General features: G+C 35.3%; 4 protein-coding genes and 1 long non-coding RNA gene across 8 annotated transcripts; 4 read left to right on the forward strand and 1 right to left on the reverse strand.

Annotated features, from left to right (window-relative positions):
* Nucleotides 1-1,768: 1,768 nt before the first annotated feature.
* Nucleotides 1,769-5,103, forward strand: MYB108 (myb domain protein 108). Its single transcript, NM_111525.4, has 4 exons — nt 1,769-1,872; nt 2,252-2,827; nt 3,568-3,697; nt 4,047-5,103. Exons 2-4 carry the CDS (start codon nt 2,674-2,676, stop codon nt 4,732-4,734), a joined length of 972 nt encoding a protein of 323 aa, NP_187301.1. The 5' UTR covers nt 1,769-1,872; nt 2,252-2,673; the 3' UTR covers nt 4,735-5,103.
* Nucleotides 5,104-6,802: 1,699 nt separating this feature from the next.
* On the reverse strand, nt 6,803-7,169 carry AT3G01855. The gene has a single exon (NR_140866.1). It is a non-coding gene; the product is annotated as an other RNA (long non-coding RNA).
* Nucleotides 7,170-10,368: 3,199 nt separating this feature from the next.
* A/N-InvC (Plant neutral invertase family protein) lies at nt 10,369-14,207 on the forward strand. 2 transcript variants are annotated; one of them, NM_001337660.1, is made up of 7 exons: nt 10,369-11,434; nt 11,760-11,805; nt 12,196-12,361; nt 12,515-12,726; nt 12,811-13,304; nt 13,386-13,434; nt 13,524-14,207. In NM_001337660.1, the coding sequence occupies exons 1-7, from the start codon at nt 11,328-11,330 to the stop codon at nt 13,845-13,847; spliced, it is 1,398 nt and encodes a 465-aa protein (NP_001327514.1). In that variant the 5' UTR covers nt 10,369-11,327; the 3' UTR covers nt 13,848-14,207. The 2 variants fall into 2 exon arrangements, with proteins under 2 accessions (NP_001327514.1, NP_187302.2); NM_111526.4 differs by lacking the exon at nt 11,760-11,805.
* A 414-nt stretch (nt 14,208-14,621) lies between these two features.
* Nucleotides 14,622-18,479, forward strand: SFR2 (Glycosyl hydrolase superfamily protein). Of its 2 annotated transcripts, NM_111527.3 has the most exons (10): nt 14,622-14,988; nt 15,225-15,501; nt 15,591-15,729; nt 15,849-16,015; nt 16,087-16,308; nt 16,396-16,564; nt 16,667-16,900; nt 17,211-17,360; nt 17,462-17,591; nt 17,692-18,479. In NM_111527.3, the coding sequence occupies exons 1-10, from the start codon at nt 14,826-14,828 to the stop codon at nt 17,907-17,909; spliced, it is 1,869 nt and encodes a 622-aa protein (NP_566285.1). In that variant the 5' UTR covers nt 14,622-14,825; the 3' UTR covers nt 17,910-18,479. The 2 variants fall into 2 exon arrangements, with proteins under 2 accessions (NP_566285.1, NP_001118591.1); NM_001125119.2 differs by having other exon boundaries at nt 14,705-14,988; nt 16,396-16,900; nt 17,692-18,167.
* AT3G06520 (agenet domain-containing protein) lies at nt 18,225-20,478 on the forward strand. 2 transcript variants are annotated; one of them, NM_001337661.1, is made up of 3 exons: nt 18,225-18,268; nt 18,585-19,097; nt 19,369-20,409. In NM_001337661.1, exons 2-3 carry the CDS (start codon nt 18,660-18,662, stop codon nt 20,329-20,331), a joined length of 1,401 nt encoding a protein of 466 aa, NP_001319487.1. In that variant the 5' UTR covers nt 18,225-18,268; nt 18,585-18,659; the 3' UTR covers nt 20,332-20,409. The 2 variants fall into 2 exon arrangements, with proteins under 2 accessions (NP_001319487.1, NP_187304.1); NM_111528.2 differs by lacking the exon at nt 18,225-18,268 and having other exon boundaries at nt 18,540-19,097; nt 19,369-20,478.
* The last annotated feature ends 146 nt before the right edge of the window (nt 20,479-20,624 follow it).

Raw genomic sequence — 20,624 nt, forward strand, 5'->3', positions numbered from 1 at the left:
CTAGTAATTAACCTAGCATTATCTAAATTGTGGACCATGGGATGTCATTTAAGATATGCTTTTGCTTGCAGTTCTTTCAGCATCTTTTTTGTTTGTTTTTGGTTTAAATGCTAAGCATCTATTAATTGTTTCCGATTGCATTTATGAATACAAGCTTACCAAGTTTATGACATTAATATTTTAGGAGAAATTTTATATTTCTTTAAAATTTTATTTTTTTGATGGTTTGTAATAGATAGTTTTGCGAATATATAGTTATATATATATATATATATATAATTAAAAAGATGGTTTTGAGAATGTTTTTTTGAAGCATTACAAATTTCCTAGCTAGGGTATATTCTAGATCATGAGTGCCGGCGAGTACATATATCTATGTATATAAATATAATGCATTATGTATGTATAATGTCAAATTTCTATTTAAATTTAAGTTTTTTGAGTAGTCATCCAATTGGAATCGTGCATGAAGGCTTGAGAGCTTTCAAGTATTTAAAGTGAGATTATACCAAAGTTCACTATTATATCTAAGTTACACAATATCAAGTTGTCTTTTTGATGTTTACAGACTTTGAAAAGAAAAAAAAATCGACAGGACGTATGATAATTGATACGTAGACATTTCCACTTTTGTCTTCTGATACTTGCACAACTTAAGCAAATTAATACTATCATATACACTGGATAAAAGAATCTCTGATTTTTAAAACTCTTCACCTCGCATAGTCGCATATCTAAGCTTCGGAACTCTATTTTTTTCTTAACAAGACACATATAATTAAGCTGAATGTTAAAGTGATATCTAACTAATTACTTAGAAGTTAGAACCTACCTGTGGCTAGTTTCACTAATTTGAAAAGAAACATATAATTCGGAGTTGTATTTAAATTCGTATACGATTCACGACTCAAAATCTAAAATTTGATGACGATAAAACAATAGGTGTCGTGCCTCTTGGGTGAAATAAATTCAGACTTTTATGGTCAAATAAGAACTGGAAGAAATAAGTGGAAAGTAGAAAAAAAAAAAAAAGGGGAATATATTTGTTATTGGCAACTTGTTTGAATAAATTAGAAACCCATAAAAGGAAATAAACATATTGATTATTATAGCACAAAGTTTTCAATAGAAATCAGAAAACGGAAACAGAGTTATTTTATGCACGGAGATGGAAAGTCAGCGGGTCAACTATTAAAACTCAGTGCTTAATTAAGTGGTAAGTGATAATTAACTCTTTACTAAATTATTCCTGCTGGAGTCCTTTAAGGCTTTAACTGATATTTTATCTGGACGGCATCTTTTTCTGCTTATAGACTTCTAGTATTAACTCTTCATCTGGTTCAGTTTTTAATTTTTAACCCTACAATTTTCAATAGACTATATTAATTCTTATTTATAGATTTTCAAATATTTTTGTATTTTTCTTAATTGGTTTAGGTTTAACTAAGACCTCTTTAATTCTTGATATAAAGAGTATTAACTAAAGACGAGAGTGTTTTTTTTTTTTTTTTTTTGCACCAAACCAAGTAACAAGAGGAAACTAAAAACTCTTTTGAAGCATGTCGATCCTAAATTAAGTTTTTTATTTAGTGCTCTTTTATCAACGTGACAGAATATTAACCACAATAACATCTAATTTTAGTATTTCTGTATATGATTTTTTTTTTTTTTTTTTTTTTTTTTTTTTTTTGAAAGTTACTACTCTCACCACATGGGAAAAAAATAGTTTTACCAAAATCTGAAATAACAAAACGAAGTAAGTACTAACAATACCACCGAAGATTTATTGCTGGTCGCGTTTTTTATTACTAAATTTGATGTTTTATGTTTACACTTTGACTGTTTGCCAACCAAAAAAAAAAAAAAAAAAATGTTTACACTTTGACTATATATTTATCATAACTCTAATTTTAATTTAAATATTTTGAAATTATTAATCATTATTATTTATTTGTAATTAGATATACGAAAATATTTTATACATTCATATCATATAGTCTTAACCTTCACGCACATAAAATTATAGTTTTTGTTTGTATGTGCGTATAGTTAAAAATGAAGTAGGCTCAAAACTATGATTTTTTTTATTTTTTTTAAATGTGAAATATTCCATTGATGAATTAAATTCATAATTTTGAAATTTATGTAATTATATGGATACGGAAGGCTATAATGAAATTTGAATGCAAAGACTCACTTCCCCTAAGAGAATAATAATTGTTCAGCCAAGTGGACTACTCGTATTCGATAGTTTTTTTTTCACCTTCACGAATTCTAAAACTTTGAAGAGCTTATAAACAGAATTTAAGAGTACAAAATTATAAAAAAAATTAAATCAATAAACATACAGTTCCTGCTGCCAAAAAATAAAAATAAAAAATAAACATACAGTTCCTATATTACGGCTGTCTATTCCCTTCATCGCACATGTTCCAAATAATTTTAAAAAATAAAAAGAAAAATTGAAAACTATCTTCTTTTTTCTTCTATAAAACCCACAACTTCTCTTTTTCTTGTGCATTCAAAACTCATCCTATCTCTATCTACACATAACTCCAAAAAACAAACAAATTTTCTCTCTCTATCTCTCTTCGCAAAACAACATAGAAAAAAAGTAGAAAGTCTCAATCTTTTTGCTGAACAATCTTGTTGTGGTCTCTTCTGTGTATATCAATGGATGAAAAAGGAAGAAGCTTGAAGAACAACAACATGGAAGACGAGATGGACCTAAAGAGAGGTCCGTGGACTGCTGAAGAAGATTTTAAGCTCATGAATTACATTGCTACTAATGGAGAAGGTCGCTGGAACTCTCTTTCTCGTTGCGCCGGTATGATATATATTTTCATATACAGATAATATAGTTGTATATATCTATTTTCCACTTCCATGAGCATCTTTTAAGCATAAAGAGCCAAAGAACAAGTCGCATAACATAATTGATTTATTGCTTTTTGTTCAATCCTTTTCATGTTTCAATCACCATGTGTGATTTGTGTTTTTTTTTTTCTTTTAAATTGCCCAACCTTTACTATTTTTAAAGATAGTTTTTAGAAAAAATTATTATTCGAAAATGGTTTCTTTCCCTATATGCATATATGAAAAGACCCTTCATAGGTATGAATCAAAAAGTGCATACCTCTCATGTTTTCTCTTTCTCGTCTTCTTCTTATTTCTAAATATAATTTCCTTCCAATAAATAAAGTATTGATGATTTGAGTGAGATCTTTTGGTAATGGATTCAATTATTAACCATCTCAAATTTGAATAAAATATCCAAATTTGGTTATTAAATGGGTGAAAAAAAGAAGAACTAATGCGAATTAATGATCATCATCTATAAGGGAAGAGCACTAACTCAATGGGAGAAAGCTTGCTGAAGAAAAAGACCCTTTAGGACAATTTGCATCATAATACGGTCCATTTTATTTCATTGGGGAATTTGATATAACTTTAACGAAAATGAAACAAATATTATAATGAGTTTCTTCCGTATAAAATCATCATACTATACGTAGACATGACCGACCGGTAAATTAATCCTCATATTATCTTTTACCAATGAAACAGGCCTCCAACGCACCGGTAAAAGCTGTAGACTAAGGTGGTTAAACTATCTCCGCCCTGACGTCCGCCGTGGAAACATTACACTTGAAGAACAACTCTTGATCCTCGAACTTCATTCCCGTTGGGGAAATAGGTATGCTAAATTAAAATAAATAAAACAGTATAACACCTTTTCCAACTAAATTATACAATATGTAGTTGATGAGTTTATTTAAATGAATTAAATCTGGTTTTACATAAAATTATGCATCAAACATATAATAAGATTTTTTTTGTGAATTGGAAATAAAATAACATCATAACTATTTTAAAATGGAGAAAATAACAAATTATGTCGATGTTGATGGATGAAAAGAGATTAAATGTATGATACTGAGATATACTAATGAATAATAATGTTATAGACGCCAAGAAAATAAGAATTTGATTATCACTACTATTAGTTTAGAACCGTTAATTTATATCTTGTTATTTTGATGTAGATGGTCAAAAATCGCACAATATTTACCGGGAAGAACGGACAACGAGATCAAGAACTACTGGAGGACGCGGGTGCAAAAGCATGCGAAACAGTTGAAATGTGATGTGAATAGCCAACAATTCAAAGACACAATGAAGTACTTGTGGATGCCTCGACTAGTCGAGAGGATTCAGTCAGCCTCGGCCTCATCCGCAGCAGCAGCCACCACCACAACCACCACCACCACAGGATCAGCCGGCACGTCATCTTGCATCACAACCTCTAACAATCAATTCATGAATTACGACTACAACAACAACAACATGGGACAACAGTTTGGTGTAATGAGCAACAATGATTATATCACGCCTGAAAATTCCAGCGTGGCAGTGTCTCCGGCGTCAGACTTAACGGAGTACTACAGCGCTCCAAACCCTAACCCGGAATACTATTCGGGTCAAATGGGGAATAGTTATTATCCAGATCAGAATTTAGTGAGTTCACAATTATTACCGGATAATTATTTCGACTATAGTGGATTATTAGACGAAGATCTAACGGCTATGCAAGAGCAGAGTAACCTCAGCTGGTTTGAAAACATTAATGGTGCTGCTTCTTCTTCAGACAGTTTATGGAACATTGGAGAAACTGATGAAGAATTCTGGTTCTTACAGCAGCAACAACAGTTCAACAATAATGGTAGCTTCTGAAGTTAGAAAAAAAAAATAGAAATCGTTTTAAGTTAAATTATACACTATAGTATACGTGTGAAAGGAATTTGTTGTAAGGGAATAATTAAAAACAAAGAATTGTTCATAGGATATATGATCAGGTTTTTTATACCAAGCTTGATCATATATCATGGCGTTTTAACAAAGCGCTAAACTTGATTGGTTTTGTTTTTTGGGGGGGATTGCAATGATATTTTGTGGATAATTGATAAACTTGGATGAAATAATTTATGATTTAATGTTTGGAAAATAACTCATTCGTCGGTGGGACTATGTATACTATAAACATAAATAATGGAAATTGTATTCACACTATAGATTGAGTGATTTCCTCAATGGAAGCATAATATAAAACATTATTCATTTATTTATTATATTCGAACGACGAAGCTCATAATTGGTTCCACCATGTTTAATATTTAACCCAATATATGACACAAACAAACAGAACAAGACATCGTAAAATATTTTTTTAAAGATAGTATAATAATGACTTTGGTACTATAAAATGGATAATCCAAGTGATACTACTTTTTTGGAACTATGTCTATAGAGCATGTATATGGAAAATAAAATGAACTAGTGTGTGGTGTGTGAGTACTGACTGAGTGTGAAAGCCTTTCTTTGGGTTCAAAAGAAGACATTTAGAAATTGATTGTTATATTCCAGAGCCACGTGGCAAAATCTGGTTGGTTCTGATCTGGGCTTTGAGTTTAAGGTGGCCATTAAGGGGTTTATTCATTGAAAAGTTAATTGTTTGTTAAAATACATGCTAAGTGATGATAACCCACCACTAAATATGTCCAAAAAACCCTTAGTTAATTATTGAAAACGCATTATTGTACGGACCGTTACACCAATATGTAGACAAAAACCGTGTCCTTACTCGGCAACACGTCGGCAACACCATGTCTTCTATGTATCCTCCTCTGTTCTCACTCAGTTTTATTAAAAACTCAGTTTAGAAATAAAACGAGGACCCCCAATGTGGGTGGCATGGCATGGTTTGGGTTTTGGAGCCTAAATCAATTCAGAGGTTTAAAAACTTTAAAAACAAAAAATTATTTTTCTAATATATGTTTTTATTGGATATCATCTTTTCCTGCAGTCCATACATAATTGCAACGCCGTCAAAAAAACTGTAGTTGAAGTCGTTTTCTTTCTGTTTACCAACTTGATCCTTTAAGCAATAACACTGCTTTCCTCGTTTTTTCTGATCGAGTAAAATATCTTATAAACTTACATATATAACATAAGATATATATGCAGCACATCTTGTGGAATTGGCACGTGGATAAGGCAAAATTCACGTGCTTAAATAGTGAATGTGAGGGAAGACTTAAAGAGAAGGCGGCGGCTGAGAAAATGAAAAATCATAGGCGGGGTGTGGTCAGGTGTGGCCAGGAAGTAAGCCGACGTCTAAAAGCCACCCCAAGACCGAGAGTGGTCCCAAAAATTTGAACATCTCTTTCCTCAGCAATATCTTTAGGAACTTTTTATTCAAAATCAATCTAATATTGAAACTTTGATTTGATCCTTACCAAGATTTATTCTGATCGTTACCTCATCTAAAAGTAAGTAGTTTAGTTTCATGGAGAACCACTTACAGATTTTACTAAATGCGAACTAATCTACCATTTTGCGCTTGGAAAGGAATTCTTTACGTCAAGTTTTTCATTGCAAGTGAGAAGAGAATTAACCTAATTACCCAAATATCCAATATATGAGTGGTTCTACTTTCGTTGCCTATTAATATTAAATTAGACTATGCATGTATGCTCATAGCTCTGATCCATTTATATGTGGATGAATAAGATTAAATTATATATCTATTAATCGAAAGCCTCTTGAACTAGTAGCTGATTTTTTCTCTCTGGTCGCTCTTGCGAACTTTATGGTAATTATATATACTAGGAATACATAACATTAAACTCCAGAATATTTATGCAAAAATGTAACACAAAACAATAAAAAATGTTGACAGTGTGAGATGAATTCTTTTTTTTTATTATTCACACGTGGAAATGTAATCTCTTTCGTCGAAACGGAACTCCTCAAAATCAAACTTGTGTTAACGTTTTATTCAGAAGAGACAACACAAAGAAAAAACAGAAAACAGATTCAGATACATGGGACTTAGCGTGCACCACGTGGCGTCCGGCGATTCGATATGGTGGATAAAATTCCATTGTTGGGGAAGAGGAGCACAAGGAATGAAGGACACCGACTCGATAGTCATTTGAATGGTCAAGGTCAACGCATCCAGAGACTTACACGTCGGCGTCAACGTGGCTTCCCTTTTGAGTCCAACCCTTTTTCTTACAATACATTAACAAAACCATATCTAATCTGAAACCTGCGAAATACATTGAATTTGGAGAATTCACTTTTTTTTTTGTGTGTGTGTAGTCCTACTTTTTTTTTCCCTTTATAGAAAAGATGCTTCTAATAGAGTTATTTTTGTAAGAATGACAATAATATACGGGTGATACAAATTTAACATCTGTCATCGAATCAGAAAATATATATAGCGTGTAAAGGTTTAAATGTTTGTAGTTTGTACTGTGGATTAATGATATAAACGTTATGCGTGCATATATAATACCAATACTAATACTGAAGTATTTTTATTTTTTTTTGGTGGGGATATTTGGTCTATCGTTTACCAAAAAAAAAAAAATCATTTGGTCTGTCGTTATGGAGAAAAAACTACAGTTTGCTACTTTGTTGATACTGCGGAGATTTGTACTAAGATCGTTTTTTAATTAACATTGTTTTTTATTAGGATACTATTTTAATTTTTTGCCACAATGAGATAAATACTTCTTTAATATAGAGAAAGCGATATTAGTTTATTCCACGTAATCAAATGGAGGATAACTTTTTCCCGTATAAATTAATTACTTATTATTTTATTTCAGATCGAAAGACAAATTTGTATTTTTTCGTCATTATTTATAAAACATTTTTTTTGTTACAGACTTGAGATTATTATCATCTAAATTCAGACTGCTATATTAATATTGTAAATACTTCCATCCATTTTTAAAAACCAATTGTTATAAAACATCCTACCATAATATAGATGTTAATTTAGAATTAGAAGTATGCTAAAGCAGTAACGATAACATAATTTCGAATAATCGTAAATACATATTCTTGTCAACATTATAATATGGTAACGGGACTAATACAAACTATTATACTAGAAACTTAGTCTTAATCAATTGCTTTAATATTGTTTGTTTGTTCTTTTTCCTTTTTGTGGATATAAGCATTTTTAGCCACAAAAGTCTCTAAAGCTCTAGCCAGAAACCATGCTAATCACGTGATAAATCAACAATTCAATTGAATTAATGCTTTAATAGAGAACCCATAACATTGGATCGAGACGCAAACTCAATACTAATCACATTAACGAATACCCAAATCGTGTACTCGATACGACACAAGAATATTCGGTTTTATTGAAATTTCTTATTATTACCAATTTAGGAAAATATTGATTTTTCGGTTTCCGTACCTTTGGACAAGAGGTTTATGTTTTGTCTATCCCGTCGTAAGTTGATTGATACCTGCCTTGAAATTTGCCATACCTTCTTAGCAACCACTTGTTTGTTTGTCTCTCTGTCTTTTGTGGTTATCTTTAATTAGATTCATAATAATTTCACACATTTTTCGTTAGAATTTAATGCAAAGTAATTTCACAATTATGCATTATATATAATTACTTATGTATACATGTAAGGAATATAGGGTTTTTGAGCTTTAATAATGGTTACCGTAAGAAAGTAGGACATATATACATTTGTTTTGCATTTAATTTGTCTATATGTTTATATTAGTGTATGTTTCAATATTGAATTTTTTTCTCCCATGTTAAGATTGATGACCAATATTATATATGTTAAGAGAGTGATATTAAACATATGAATGAAATAGTAAGATTAGTGTGCTTTTAACAAACAAACAACAAAAAACTAGTGTGTATTCCATATCTTACCTTAATTACTGTATCGTATCAGGGTTTTGTTTTTGGACAAAATCGTATCAGATTTTCAAGATGTCAAAGTTTACTATATATGATTTTTCCCGATATAAAATAAAATGTGTAGGCCTAATTAGGAAATATTCTTTTGATCTTTATTCTTTATACGTATACATTATTTTTAAACAGATAATCAATGTGTTTTTACATAATGGATAAGATAATTCAAAAAGTAATGTGTAAGTACATGAATTCATGTATATACATAATCAAACTTTCATGTAAAACTAGATCATTGTGTGTGTTTAACTTTCCATGTTTCCAGATTGCATGAGTAGTACTAGTTGCGAGCTTGTGAATTTATCTATCCACTAAGTTATAAAAAGAGACCCTTCAATTCCCACCATTCAGACTAACAAATATTTTTTCTTATAAATATAAACAATATGGGGTTGTGGATAAGATCGTATAAGCTAATATCAACAAGAAAAACTGAAGCACGTTAGATGAATGACATGCTCCAGTCCCTTTCTAGGTTATTCAAAAGCAAACGTTTAGTATTAAACCCACATGCTTCAATCCTCGTGGTTAGGCATCTAATATGAACACTTAAGATATTTAGTTCTTAACTTCTTATGAGTTTGCAGATTTTAACTTATCCGTTTTCTTTCTTCACCAAGTAATATAGATAACTCCACTATTTATGTATGAAACTGGGTATATACATAATTTGGAGTCAGAAAAGTGATTTGACTTTATTTTTCTAAATTCAAGTTCCAATAGTAGAAAGGAAATTAGTTTACATGTTGTGGTTATAGCTGATAAAATTGTGGACCAAGGACTACAGAAACTTCGGTAAAAGGAAAATTTAGATTATATGTTGATGTGAAAAAAGATTATTTATGTCAGTCACGTAATGGAAATTTTGTTTTACAAGTAAAAAGTATATAAACCAAAGGTTAAAATTTTGCTCACATTTTTTTTTAAAAATGGTCTACGTAGATTATGCTGCAAGATGGGCTTATTTAGGCTATATAATTGACAAATTAGTACATCATAAACCCATACGGTTAACTTATTACGCTCAAACTGGGCCTCATCTTTGTAGTAATGGGCTGGTATGATTCGAAACGTGAATCTTTGTATGCGCTTGAATAGCACGCTCAATTTAGAGCGCGTGGGTATGTTTATGTGACGAAGCAAGATTCCTTCCTTGGCCGCCAGACAAATTGCAAACCGAAATTGATCACGGCGACGCGTTTGCACAAATTAAATTTCAGACAAAGACGTCTGCGTGCACATCCAGAAACATTGACTAATCAAAATATGCCACGTATGCGAGGATTTGGCTTCCCAGGGTTAATTTCGTAAAATGGAATCGTGTCAAGGACCAGTAAGGTTATTATCATCATGTATTTCTCCACATTTATTTAATGAAGAATTCTTGTGGGCTCTACCACCGGCCCATCTGATCCATACAAAAACAGAGAGCAAAATCGGAAATGTCACTTCTACCCTAACTCGCTCGACGATAAATTAGTGACAAAACACAAAAGAAACACGTATCTGAGCCTATTTTCGTAGTTTTACAATAACTGAAAAAAGAAGAAGGAAAAACATAAAGTACACGCGCGTCAACATGTTAACTAATTTACATTTTTGTCCACGGATCTTTTTTTCTTTTTAAGCAACCTTCAGATTTCATTCCATCATCTTCACCAAACCATTTATTCAGACAACAAAAATATCTTGCATTCATTTTTGTTACTCTCTTAAAATCTCATTCTTTGATTATCTTCTCTTCCCCTGTAAGTACTCCGATCTAATTATTTGTTCCTATCAGACATCCCCCAATTTCTACGATCGGATTTATTCGTCGATCAAGAAGCTGGCTAAGTTGTATTGTTGGTGATTGTATAGTTTTTATTATTATTCGAGAGAATGAACAGTAGAAGCTGTATCTGTGTCTCTGCGATGAAACCCTGTTGTAGATTTCTTATTAGTTTTAGAAGTTCCTCGCTTTTCGGTTTTTCTCCCCCGAACTCTGGCAAATTCATCAATTCGTCGAAGTTACACTGTACAAAGATTGATTCCAGGAGTATTAGATCTGGTATTCATTGCCGTCGGATTGTTCTGGATCGGAATGCTTTTTGTGATTCCGATTCCATTAGCTGGGGAGGAGGAGGATCTAGAGTTTTAAGAGCTAGAGGTAGTAGTAGAGGAAGAGGAAGGGGTGTTTTAGTAATTCCCCATGTAGCTTCAGATTTTAGGAACTATTCGACCTCTTCGTTGGATTCTCATGTAAATGATAAGAGCTTTGAGAGTATGTTTGTGAAGCCACTTGTTTTTAAGGAAGTGGAAAAAACTGAAGGGATACCGAAAAGGGAAAGGGGTAATGTAGGAGGAGGAAAAGATGCTAATTTTGGAAATGTGGGTGTAAGAAAGGAAACAGAACGGTGTTTGAGTCAGACTGAGGTTGAGAAGGAGGCGTGGAAGCTGCTTCGTGGTGCCGTGGTGAACTACTGTGGGTTCCCTGTGGGGACTGTAGCGGCTAATGATCCAGGGGATACGCAGACTTTGAACTATGATCAAGTGTTTATTCGTGATTTTGTTCCTTCGGCGTATGCGTTTATGCTTGATGGAGAAGGGGAGATTGTTAGAAACTTTCTCCTTCATACATTGCAGTTGCAGGTAACATTTTCTTGAACCTTTTTGTTCGAAATGATGCTCTTGAGTGTTATTTGATTGCTTTTGCCTTCTGTCCAATACCATCGGTTTTAGACTGTCTATATTAACAATTTAGAGCTTTGGGAACTGCTCAGTTAATTATGTAAATTTTCGTTTTAAGAGGAATGATCTTGATTCTTTGATTTTCAACATGGTCTTGCTTTTCTTGGTTGCATGCACGCTCATTATCTGCAATTGGAATTTGATTTCTCATTCTAGGGAAGTTATATTGGATTTTGTGTAAACGGGCAATTTATCAAGTTTGTTTACTGAGTTTTATTGCCTAAAGGAGAAAGGCAAGAGTTAGAGATATATCTCCCCTGTTCCAGTTCCAGGTATGTCTTCTTGTGTTTAGACCTGAAATGTTTTATTGCTTGTCATAATTTAGTTGTTGAATACTGTGCTCTTGAAGAGGCCACCAAGTTTCATTTATAAGAGGATGCCTCTCCTTGCCAGTTCCGTTAGTTTCTAACTCTTAGAAAAGTGTTATAGTTTGTTCTGAGATCTCATAAATTTGATGCTTATTTGATAAAATTAGTTTTAATCTGTGATTTTTGTTTAACTAATATAGCTTTAATGAAGCTCGAAGTTATATATGGTTCTTAGAAAAGTGTTTTCCCTTTGCTTCCGTTGACTTCAATTCTTGTGTATGCAATTGTAAGGCATTTGATATACTGATCTAGGCCGGAGTTTATTAATCGAGCTTTTTGTTGCTTGGTTGTTAGAGCTGGGAGAAAACAGTGGACTGTCACAGCCCTGGCCCGGGGCTAATGCCAGCGAGTTTTAAAGTGAAATCTGCGCCACTTGAGGGAAATGATGGTTCATTTGAGGAGTTTTTAGATCCAGACTTTGGTGGATCAGCCATTGGACGTGTTAGCCCTGTTGACTCTGGTAACTCTTTGTGCTCTAACATTTTCTATTTATCATAGATAAACATACACCCTTGACATTCCAGCTACTAAATCACATTCTACTTTCAAAGTTGTGAAACTATAAACATTAGTTTAATAATAATATGATTGGAATCTTTCTTAATTTGGCTAGGTTTGTGGTGGATCATATTGCTGAGAGCTTATGGAAAGCTCACGGGTGACTACACGTTGCAAGAGAGAATTGATGTTCAAACAGGGATCAAGTTGATACTCAAGCTTTGTCTAGCCGACGGTTTTGACATGTTCCCGACTCTACTTGTCACTGACGGATCATGTATGGTTGATCGAAGAATGGGGATTCATGGGCATCCACTTGAAATCCAAGTAAAGTGACTGATCATCCATGATTGATCAAAGAATGGACTTTTCATAACTGATAATTAACGGTCGTGATTTTTTCATTCTCAGGCATTATTCTACTCCGCTCTCCGTTGTGCTCGAGAGATGCTTATTGTGAATGATGGAACCAAGAGCTTAGTTACTGCAGTCAACAATCGCCTAAGTGCTTTATCATTCCATATCAGAGAGTACTATTGGGTGGATATTAAGAAAATCAACGAGATATACCGTTACAACACAGAGGAGTATTCAGCAGATGCAACAAACAAGTTTAACATATATCCAGAACAGATCCCTACTTGGCTTGTCGACTGGATTCCTGATAAAGGCGGTTACTTCATAGGAAATCTCCAGCCTGCTCACATGGATTTCAGATTCTTCACACTTGGAAACCTCTGGGCCGTTATTTCGTCTTTGGGAAACCAAGAACAGAATGAAGGAGTCATGACATTGATTGAAGAGAAATGGGATGATCTTGTTGCAAACATGCCTCTCAAGATCTGTTTTCCGGCTCTGGAGAAAGATGAATGGCGAATAATCACCGGATCTGATCCAAAGAATACGTGAGTCCATTCAAAATAACATTCTCTTTTTCGTTCTTTAGGAATTCTGTAGATCTTTGGCTTCATACTTTGTCATTGCAGGCCTTGGTCATATCACAATGGCGGATCCTGGCCAACTCTCCTCTGGCAGGTACAAAACAAACATGTATTAGTTCTAAAGTAGCTGTGTTTTCAGATTATAGAAACTCTAAAACCCTTTTACTGCATGGTTTTTTGTAGTTCACATTGGCTTGTATTAAGATGGGAAAGCTAGAACTGGCGAAGAAAGCAGTTGCTGTAGCAGAAAAAAGGCTAAAGGAAGATGAGTGGCCTGAGTATTATGACACGAAAAGCGGAAGGTTTGTGGGGAAACAATCAAGGCTTTACCAGACTTGGACCATAGCGGGTTTCTTGGCAGCTAAGAAACTAATAGAGCAACCTGAGAAAGCATCACTCTTGTTCTGGGAAGAGGACTATCAGCTGCTCGAGACTTGTGTCTGTGGCCTCAGTAAAAGCAGCGGAAGGAAGAACAAGTGTTCGCGTTTCACACCTCCAAGATCTTAGTTTCCTGAAACTTAATAAACTCACGAACCAAAGTCCATATTTAATCATATTTTGCTTCTGACGTTTAGCAAAACATCCTTGCTAATTAGGACGATGAATCAGTTTCAAACTTAACGTATTTTTAATTTGAAAAAAGGAATATATATGTTTATGTTTGCCTTTTCCTTCTTGTCGGATTACTTTTAAATCTCAATGATGTGGATATAAATAAAACCAGATTCAGTAATCTGAAGTAAATAGGATTTGTTTATAGATTTGTTTTTCAGTTTGACAATTGGATACGCTAGACATTATTGGTCAAATCAAAAATGGATATTTGAAGGAAAAGGAAATTAATGTAGATGTCGTACTACCTTTTTCTTAGTATAAAGGCAATTATTAATGTGTGATACTGCCAAAAGAGTGAGACGAGAGAAAAAGACATGAGATTTGAAGTGGCTGAGGAAGAAGATAAGAAAATCTAAGTGGACCACTCACCAGAATACACACATACTATACTAGTATATTAATAAGACAAAATCTTTGGACAACAATCATAAATATATTACAACCACAAATTCAAAATAATCTACAGTAAATGTAAAAATAAAAATCTCGAAAGAAACAATCAACCACAAATTACATATCACATGTCAAGTTACTTGAAATCAAACATTAATCAAATTGGATATTAACTTTCAATAAATTACTATTAGTGTACTTGCTAAATAGAGAAGCTCCTATAATGTCAAAAGACCGACAACATACGATGTCGTATTAGGGACACATAGAGAGACGTACACGGACTTTGGAGCTGAGCCATCCACACACGGGACACGATAAGGTTGCGAGCAAAGTGATCACCACCAACCACTTCTTATCACGCCGTTTCAATGGGCCTTTAATGGGCTCTTTTTTTCATAAACCCGTTTTGTTTTATCTTTTCTCAGTGTCGGTAAAAACTAGAAAGATCCGGTGATTATTTCATCATCGGCGATTATGGAATTATTCGCATTGTTAATTAAGGTCGCCGGACTTTTGGCCACTGTCACCGTTGGAGCCAACGTAGTTTCCTACTCTCGTTTCCGTCGCCAGAATCTCGCGAAGTTTCGCTCTCCAATCGACGAATCTAAAGAAGTTCTCGCTGATTTCAATTCCATTGGTAAGAAGCTCTCTCATCTTCTCCGACTCCGATTAGTATTACTGTGAAATGTGTTCTTCCTTCTGGTTTAAGTTGTTGAGCTTGATGTTCTGGAACTCTTTTAGTTAAACGATTTCTCCCTTTTCTGCATTATTTTGGACTCAGACCAATCTAAAACAATATCCTCTGCGTTTGATTCAGTTAATGTAGAATTTAAATTATTTGTGAAGGAATTGATTTTAACATGTTTGTTTCAGAACACGAGGAAGGAAAATTCTTCTTTGGGTTAGCTACTGCACCTGCTCATGCGGAGGATGATTTAGATGATGCTTGGCTCCAGTTTGCTAAAGAAACACCATGTTCAGCAGAAGAAGCAGAGGCTGCTGATAAGAAAGCTAGGAGGAAGAAGGTTAAGCTTGCTGTGGGAGCTATAACCAAAGGCTTGGCCAAGAACACTCATGGCAAAGAAGATAAGAATGCAGCTGATAAGCCACCCTCTAAAAATGTTGCCGCGTGGCATAACGCTCCTCACGCGTGAGATTTCTAACATCAGTTTCACCAAGATTGTTGATGCATGTATAGTAAACATTAGTGTCGACAGCTCAAAGTTCAATTTGTTTCAGGGAGGACAGGCTTAAATTTTGGTCAGATCCTGACAAAGAAGTGAAGCTAGCCAAAGATACTGGCGTTACTGTCTTTAGGATGGGAGTCGATTGGTCTAGGATCATGCCAGTTGAGCCCACCAAAGGAATTAAGGAAGCAGTGAGTCAAGAAAATATTATGACACGTTATGTTTTACATATACTATATGTGTCAATGCATTTTCTTTTGTTTTGCCATTTTTTGCTAAAACTTTGTATTTCTATTGTTATGCTTTGTAGGTTAACTATGAGGCTGTCGAACACTATAAATGGATACTTAAAAAAGTTCGTTCAAATGGAATGAAGGTGATGCTAACGCTGTTTCATCATTCATTGCCACCATGGGCAGCTGACTATGGTGGCTGGAAAATGGAGAAGACAGTCGACTACTTTATGGACTTTACCAGGTGACTGTCTCATCAAATGAGCTATTTATGGACATTCTGTAGGTCTTAATCATCTTTCTATAACATGCCAGGATTGTTGTGGATTCCATGTATGATTTGGTAGACTCTTGGGTAACATTTAATGAACCCCATATCTTCACCATGCTTACCTACATGTGTGGATCTTGGCCCGGTAACAACCCTGATTTTCTGGAGATAGCTACATCTACTCTACCAATGGGTGTATTCCATCGAGCCTTACACTGGATGGCTGTTGCTCACTCAAAGGCCTATGACTACATCCATGGGAAAATGTTAGTTTTTCTCCTTTTTCTTAAAAAAAAATCCTATGAATTTCTCTCACTAGCACATCTTAATAGTTTCCAACTCTTATTTTGCAGTTCTTTGAAAAAACCTTTGGTAGGGGTTGCGCACCACGTCTCCTTTATGCGACCATATGGGCTCTTTGATATCGGGGCTGTTACCATTAGTAATTCCCTCACTATATTTCCATATATCGATAGCATTTGTGAGAAGTTGGATTTCATAGGCATCAACTACTACGGACAGGTAAGAGAGCTACAAGTAAAAATTGCTATTAGGTCTCAAATTTTGATTAATAATATTGCTTTCTCTCGAATAAGTATGTTGGAATCTGACTCGAGAAATCAGGAAGCAGTGTGTGGTGCTGGACTAAAGCTTGTAGAGACTGATGAATACAGTGAATCGGGAAGAGGGGTATATCCTGATGGTCTCTACCGCGTGTTGTTGATGTTCCACGAGAGATACAAACACCTGAAAGTTCCTTTTATCGTCACAGAAAATGGCGTGTCTGATGAAACAGATGTGATTCGACGACCTTACCTGATCGAGCATCTCCTTGCCTTATATGCTGCAATGCTAAAGGTCTTTGTCCCTGAAACTCTCTGAATCATGCAAAACGTTATTTCCAGCTTAACTATTGAAATTTGGTAGCATTGTTGTGATGAGCCTGGTCTGTTAAAACCTCATCTAGACCTCAAAATCCAGCCATGATTTTAGTCCACGGGCCATCCTGGACCCATTAAGGCAAAATGGCGGGTACCTGGCTCATCCAGCATGTGACGGGCTTAGACTCAAAAAGGTCATCCGTTGCAGGGCTGGGCTGGCTTTGGGTCGCCATAACAACCCTACGTATTGGCATATCTCTCACTTGTGTTTGTGGCTTTCACAACAGGGTGTTCCTGTGCTCGGTTACATATTCTGGACTATTTCGGACAATTGGGAATGGGCTGATGGATATGGTCCAAAATTTGGACTTGTTGCGGTTGACCGATCCCATGATCTTGCCCGAACTCTTCGGCAATCATACCATCTCTTTTCCAAGGTTTATTATAACCCCTTGTGGTTTTTACTACGCTTGAGAGTTGAGATCACCAGATCGCTGTTCGTCTCATATGGCTTTTGTGTTTTCCTTGCTCTTTCCAGATAGTTAAAAGTGGAAAAGTCACTCGGAAAGATCGGTCTCTTGCATGGAACGAACTCCAAAAAGCTGCCAAAGCAGGAAAACTACGGCCATTCTACCGAGGCGTTGATAATCATAATCTTATGTACGCAGGTTGGTTTACAACTTCCAACCTTGCGTATTTTTTTTTTGTTTTTCCAACTTTTACTTTATATAATCTTACTTCCAAGGCTTTGTTTTGTTTGTTTAAAAGATGGTCTCGACAAGCCTCAATGGAGACCGTTTGTTGACCGCGACTGGCGGTTTGGTCACTACCAAATGGATGGTCTTCAAGACCCGTTGAGTCGCGTGGCTCGAACCCTTCTCATATGGCCGCTTATCATGAAAAAGAGGATAAGAAAAGTTAAGATCAAGCACACCGATGATGCTGGGCTTGTTCTACATCCTGCTTTAGCCTCACCCTTTGACTAGAGAAAGAGGTAGAAGAAATCCGAGTGTACAAACTCATTTCCCTGTATGATTTGCCAAACCTTTGGGCCTTTGGCGCCATTAGAGACGATTCACCGTTTTGTTGTTAATGTTTAAATAAAGGCAAAACGGCATGATGTTCGGATGAGGTGCTTTGTTTTTTACATACGCCTCGGGACTTTAACCAACGACATTTGGTTGGACCAATTAATAGTAAGTTTAACCGACCCAATGTCCGGTTTTTGTTCAGCTTGATACCTTACCCTGGTTGGAACTTGGAAACGGCAAGCATTCAGCTATTTGTATAAAAAGGAAAGGTGGAAAAACTACACGACTTCTCTGGAGCAAAATTTTAGGATGAGGTAGGCTAGGCCCATTTTAATGTCCATGAGTGATTTACTAGACTTGAGATCCACGGTAGTCCCAGATCAACGGCTCTTATTTTGACACGTGAACAAAACACAAAAAACACCTCGCGTTGTGATCTGAAGGATAAAGAAAAACAACAGGACGTTGTATTACATAAATTAGAAACGAGGTGCTGTTTTGGTGTTTTCCTTTTTTCGGCATTGACCTATCTTGACCGACTCATAATATAAGCATGCTTGTGTCGCCACTGTCTCTTTCTCTATATATAATAGCTCTCACTCTTCTCTGATTTTCTTCTGTTGAATCAAGGTCTCTGGAAATTTCATCATCTTCAGTCTTACTCCTATCCCTATTTTCTCGTTGGGTTGCACAAATTGTTTACTGATGACGAGCGATCGATTTTGGCGCGGCGGTGACCGCGTTGAGGTGGAACGACTAGTTTCTGGCGCGACGGCATATTTTCCGGCGAGTGTTGTTAGCGCGCCTTCGGTGAGAAAGAAACTCGTTTGGGTGGAGCATGAATCCCTAACTGTTGGAGGTTCCGTTTCCGTACGTATGAAGGAGTACGTCACTCCCACGCGCCTCCGTCCATCTCCACCGCGTGAACTCAACAGACGGTTCAAAGCTGACGATGAGGTCGATGTCTTCAGAGATAGCGAAGGTTGCTGGGTTAGAGGCAATGTTACGACCGTACTTGAAGATTCAAGGTACATTGTGGAGTTTAAAGGGGAAAATCGTCCAGAAATAGAGGTTGATCAGTTCAATTTGAGGCTTCATCGTGAATGGCTAGATGGTGGGTGGGTTCCTTCTCTTCTCCAACAGGTAAAACATTTCTCTGCGTTTGAATTGAATCTAGGGTTTGTAGAAAAATAGTGAATTTAATGTTTTAGGGATTAAGATACATTGAAAGATTTGACGAATTAATTGTAAATTTAGTAAAACCAAAAAAAAAAAAAAAAAAAAAAAAAAAAAAAAATTGTAAATTTAGAAAAAAGACTTAATTATACTATATATACTGTATGTCAAGCAATTTGAATTTGAAGATTTGTTGGAATTTGGCATAATAAACTCACACTGCTTTTTTGATTTACAGAGCAATTTCTCGGAATCGACAGCCCAAAGAATTAAACTGAAGATAAAAATCAAGAGAAGAGATCAATATGAGAAGGGAGCTCTTGTCGAAGTCAGAAGTGAAGAAAAAGCTTACAAGGGTTCTTGGTATTGTGCTCGTATACTTTGTTTATTAGGTGATGATAAGTACATTGTTGAACACTTGAAATTTAGTAGAGATGATGGTGAGTCGATCCCTCTGAGAGATGTGGTAGAAGCCAAGGACATAAGACCAGTTCCTCCTTCAGAACTCTCGCCTGTTGTGTGCTATGAACCAGGGGTTATAGTTGATGCTTGGTTCAACAAACGGTGGTGGACCAGTAGGGTTTCCAAAGTCCTAGGAGGAGGTTCTAATAAGTATTCAGTTTTTATCATCTCAACTGGTGAAGAAACGACAATCTTAAATTTCAACTTAAGGCCCCACAAAGATTGGATCAATGGACAATGGGTCATTCCTTCCAAGGTATTGACTGATGTGCCGGAAGAATGTTACAAACCTCCATTGAAGAAGCTGAAATCTTGTGAGAGAGCAGAGAAGGTGTTTAACAATGGAATGGAGGTGGAAGTTAGAAGCGACGAACCAGGTTACGAAGCCTCATGGTTCTCTGCAAAGATCGTAAGTTACTTGGGCGAAAACAGATACACAGTGGAGTATCAAACACTAAAAACAGACGATGAAAGAGAGTTGTTGAAGGAAGAAGCAAGAGGTTCAGATATAAGACCTCCTCCTCCTCCACTGATTCCAAAGGGGTATCGATATGAATTGTATGAACTTGTGGATGCTTGGTACAATGAAGGATGGTGGTCTGGTCGAGTATATAAGATAAACAACAACAAAACGAGATATGGTGTCTACTTCCAAACGACTGATGAGAGTTTGGAGTTTGCTTACAATGACCTTAGGCCTTGCCAAGTGTGGAGAAACGGAAAATGGAGTCGTGTATAAGGATGAGAAGAAGTTGGCTAACGGTTACAACTATTAATGAAGAGGATAAGGAAAATGACTTGTTTATAGTACATTTTTTGTTTATGAACATATGTTTGAAGTTGATGATGTCGTTAATTGTCTGCGTATAATATAATATTTAACTTCTAATGAAAGAGGTCAGGTGTTAAGTTTCTTTTTTGTTCTCTGTTCTCACTTCCATTTTACTGAAATTCTTGGATAGATGGGTTTGTTAATCTTGGCAAATGTGATGTGAACAGTGATTGTATCTTGACTTTCTTACACTTGTTTCA

The sequence above is a fragment of the Arabidopsis thaliana genome, chromosome 3 (genome assembly GCF_000001735.4).
Source record: "Arabidopsis thaliana chromosome 3, partial sequence".
Lineage (NCBI taxonomy): Eukaryota > Viridiplantae > Streptophyta > Magnoliopsida > Brassicales > Brassicaceae > Arabidopsis > Arabidopsis thaliana.

Bases quoted from the DNA above. Each gene is read 5' to 3' on its own strand.
- MYB108 (NM_111525.4), top strand. From the start codon at position 2,674: ATGGATGAAAAAGGAAGAAGCTTGAAGAACAACAACATGGAAGACGAG. The intron at 2,828-3,567 runs GTATGATATATA...CCAATGAAACAG, and splicing joins CTCTCTTTCTCGTTGCGCCG to GCCTCCAACGCACCGGTAAA. The intron at 3,698-4,046 runs GTATGCTAAATT...ATTTTGATGTAG, and splicing joins CATTCCCGTTGGGGAAATAG to ATGGTCAAAAATCGCACAAT.
- A/N-InvC (NM_111526.4), top strand. From the start codon at position 10,685: ATGAACAGTAGAAGCTGTATCTGTGTCTCTGCGATGAAACCCTGTTGT. The intron at 11,435-12,195 runs GTAACATTTTCT...CTTGGTTGTTAG, and splicing joins TTCATACATTGCAGTTGCAG to AGCTGGGAGAAAACAGTGGA. The intron at 13,305-13,385 runs GTGAGTCCATTC...TTGTCATTGCAG, and splicing joins GGATCTGATCCAAAGAATAC to GCCTTGGTCATATCACAATG.
- SFR2 (NM_001125119.2), top strand. From the start codon at position 14,826: ATGGAATTATTCGCATTGTTAATTAAGGTCGCCGGACTTTTGGCCACT. The intron at 15,502-15,590 runs GTGAGATTTCTA...AATTTGTTTCAG, and splicing joins TGGCATAACGCTCCTCACGC to GGAGGACAGGCTTAAATTTT. The intron at 16,016-16,086 runs GTGACTGTCTCA...ATAACATGCCAG, and splicing joins TACTTTATGGACTTTACCAG to GATTGTTGTGGATTCCATGT.
- AT3G06520 (NM_001337661.1), top strand. From the start codon at position 18,660: ATGACGAGCGATCGATTTTGGCGCGGCGGTGACCGCGTTGAGGTGGAA. The intron at 19,098-19,368 runs GTAAAACATTTC...TTTGATTTACAG, and splicing joins TTCCTTCTCTTCTCCAACAG to AGCAATTTCTCGGAATCGAC.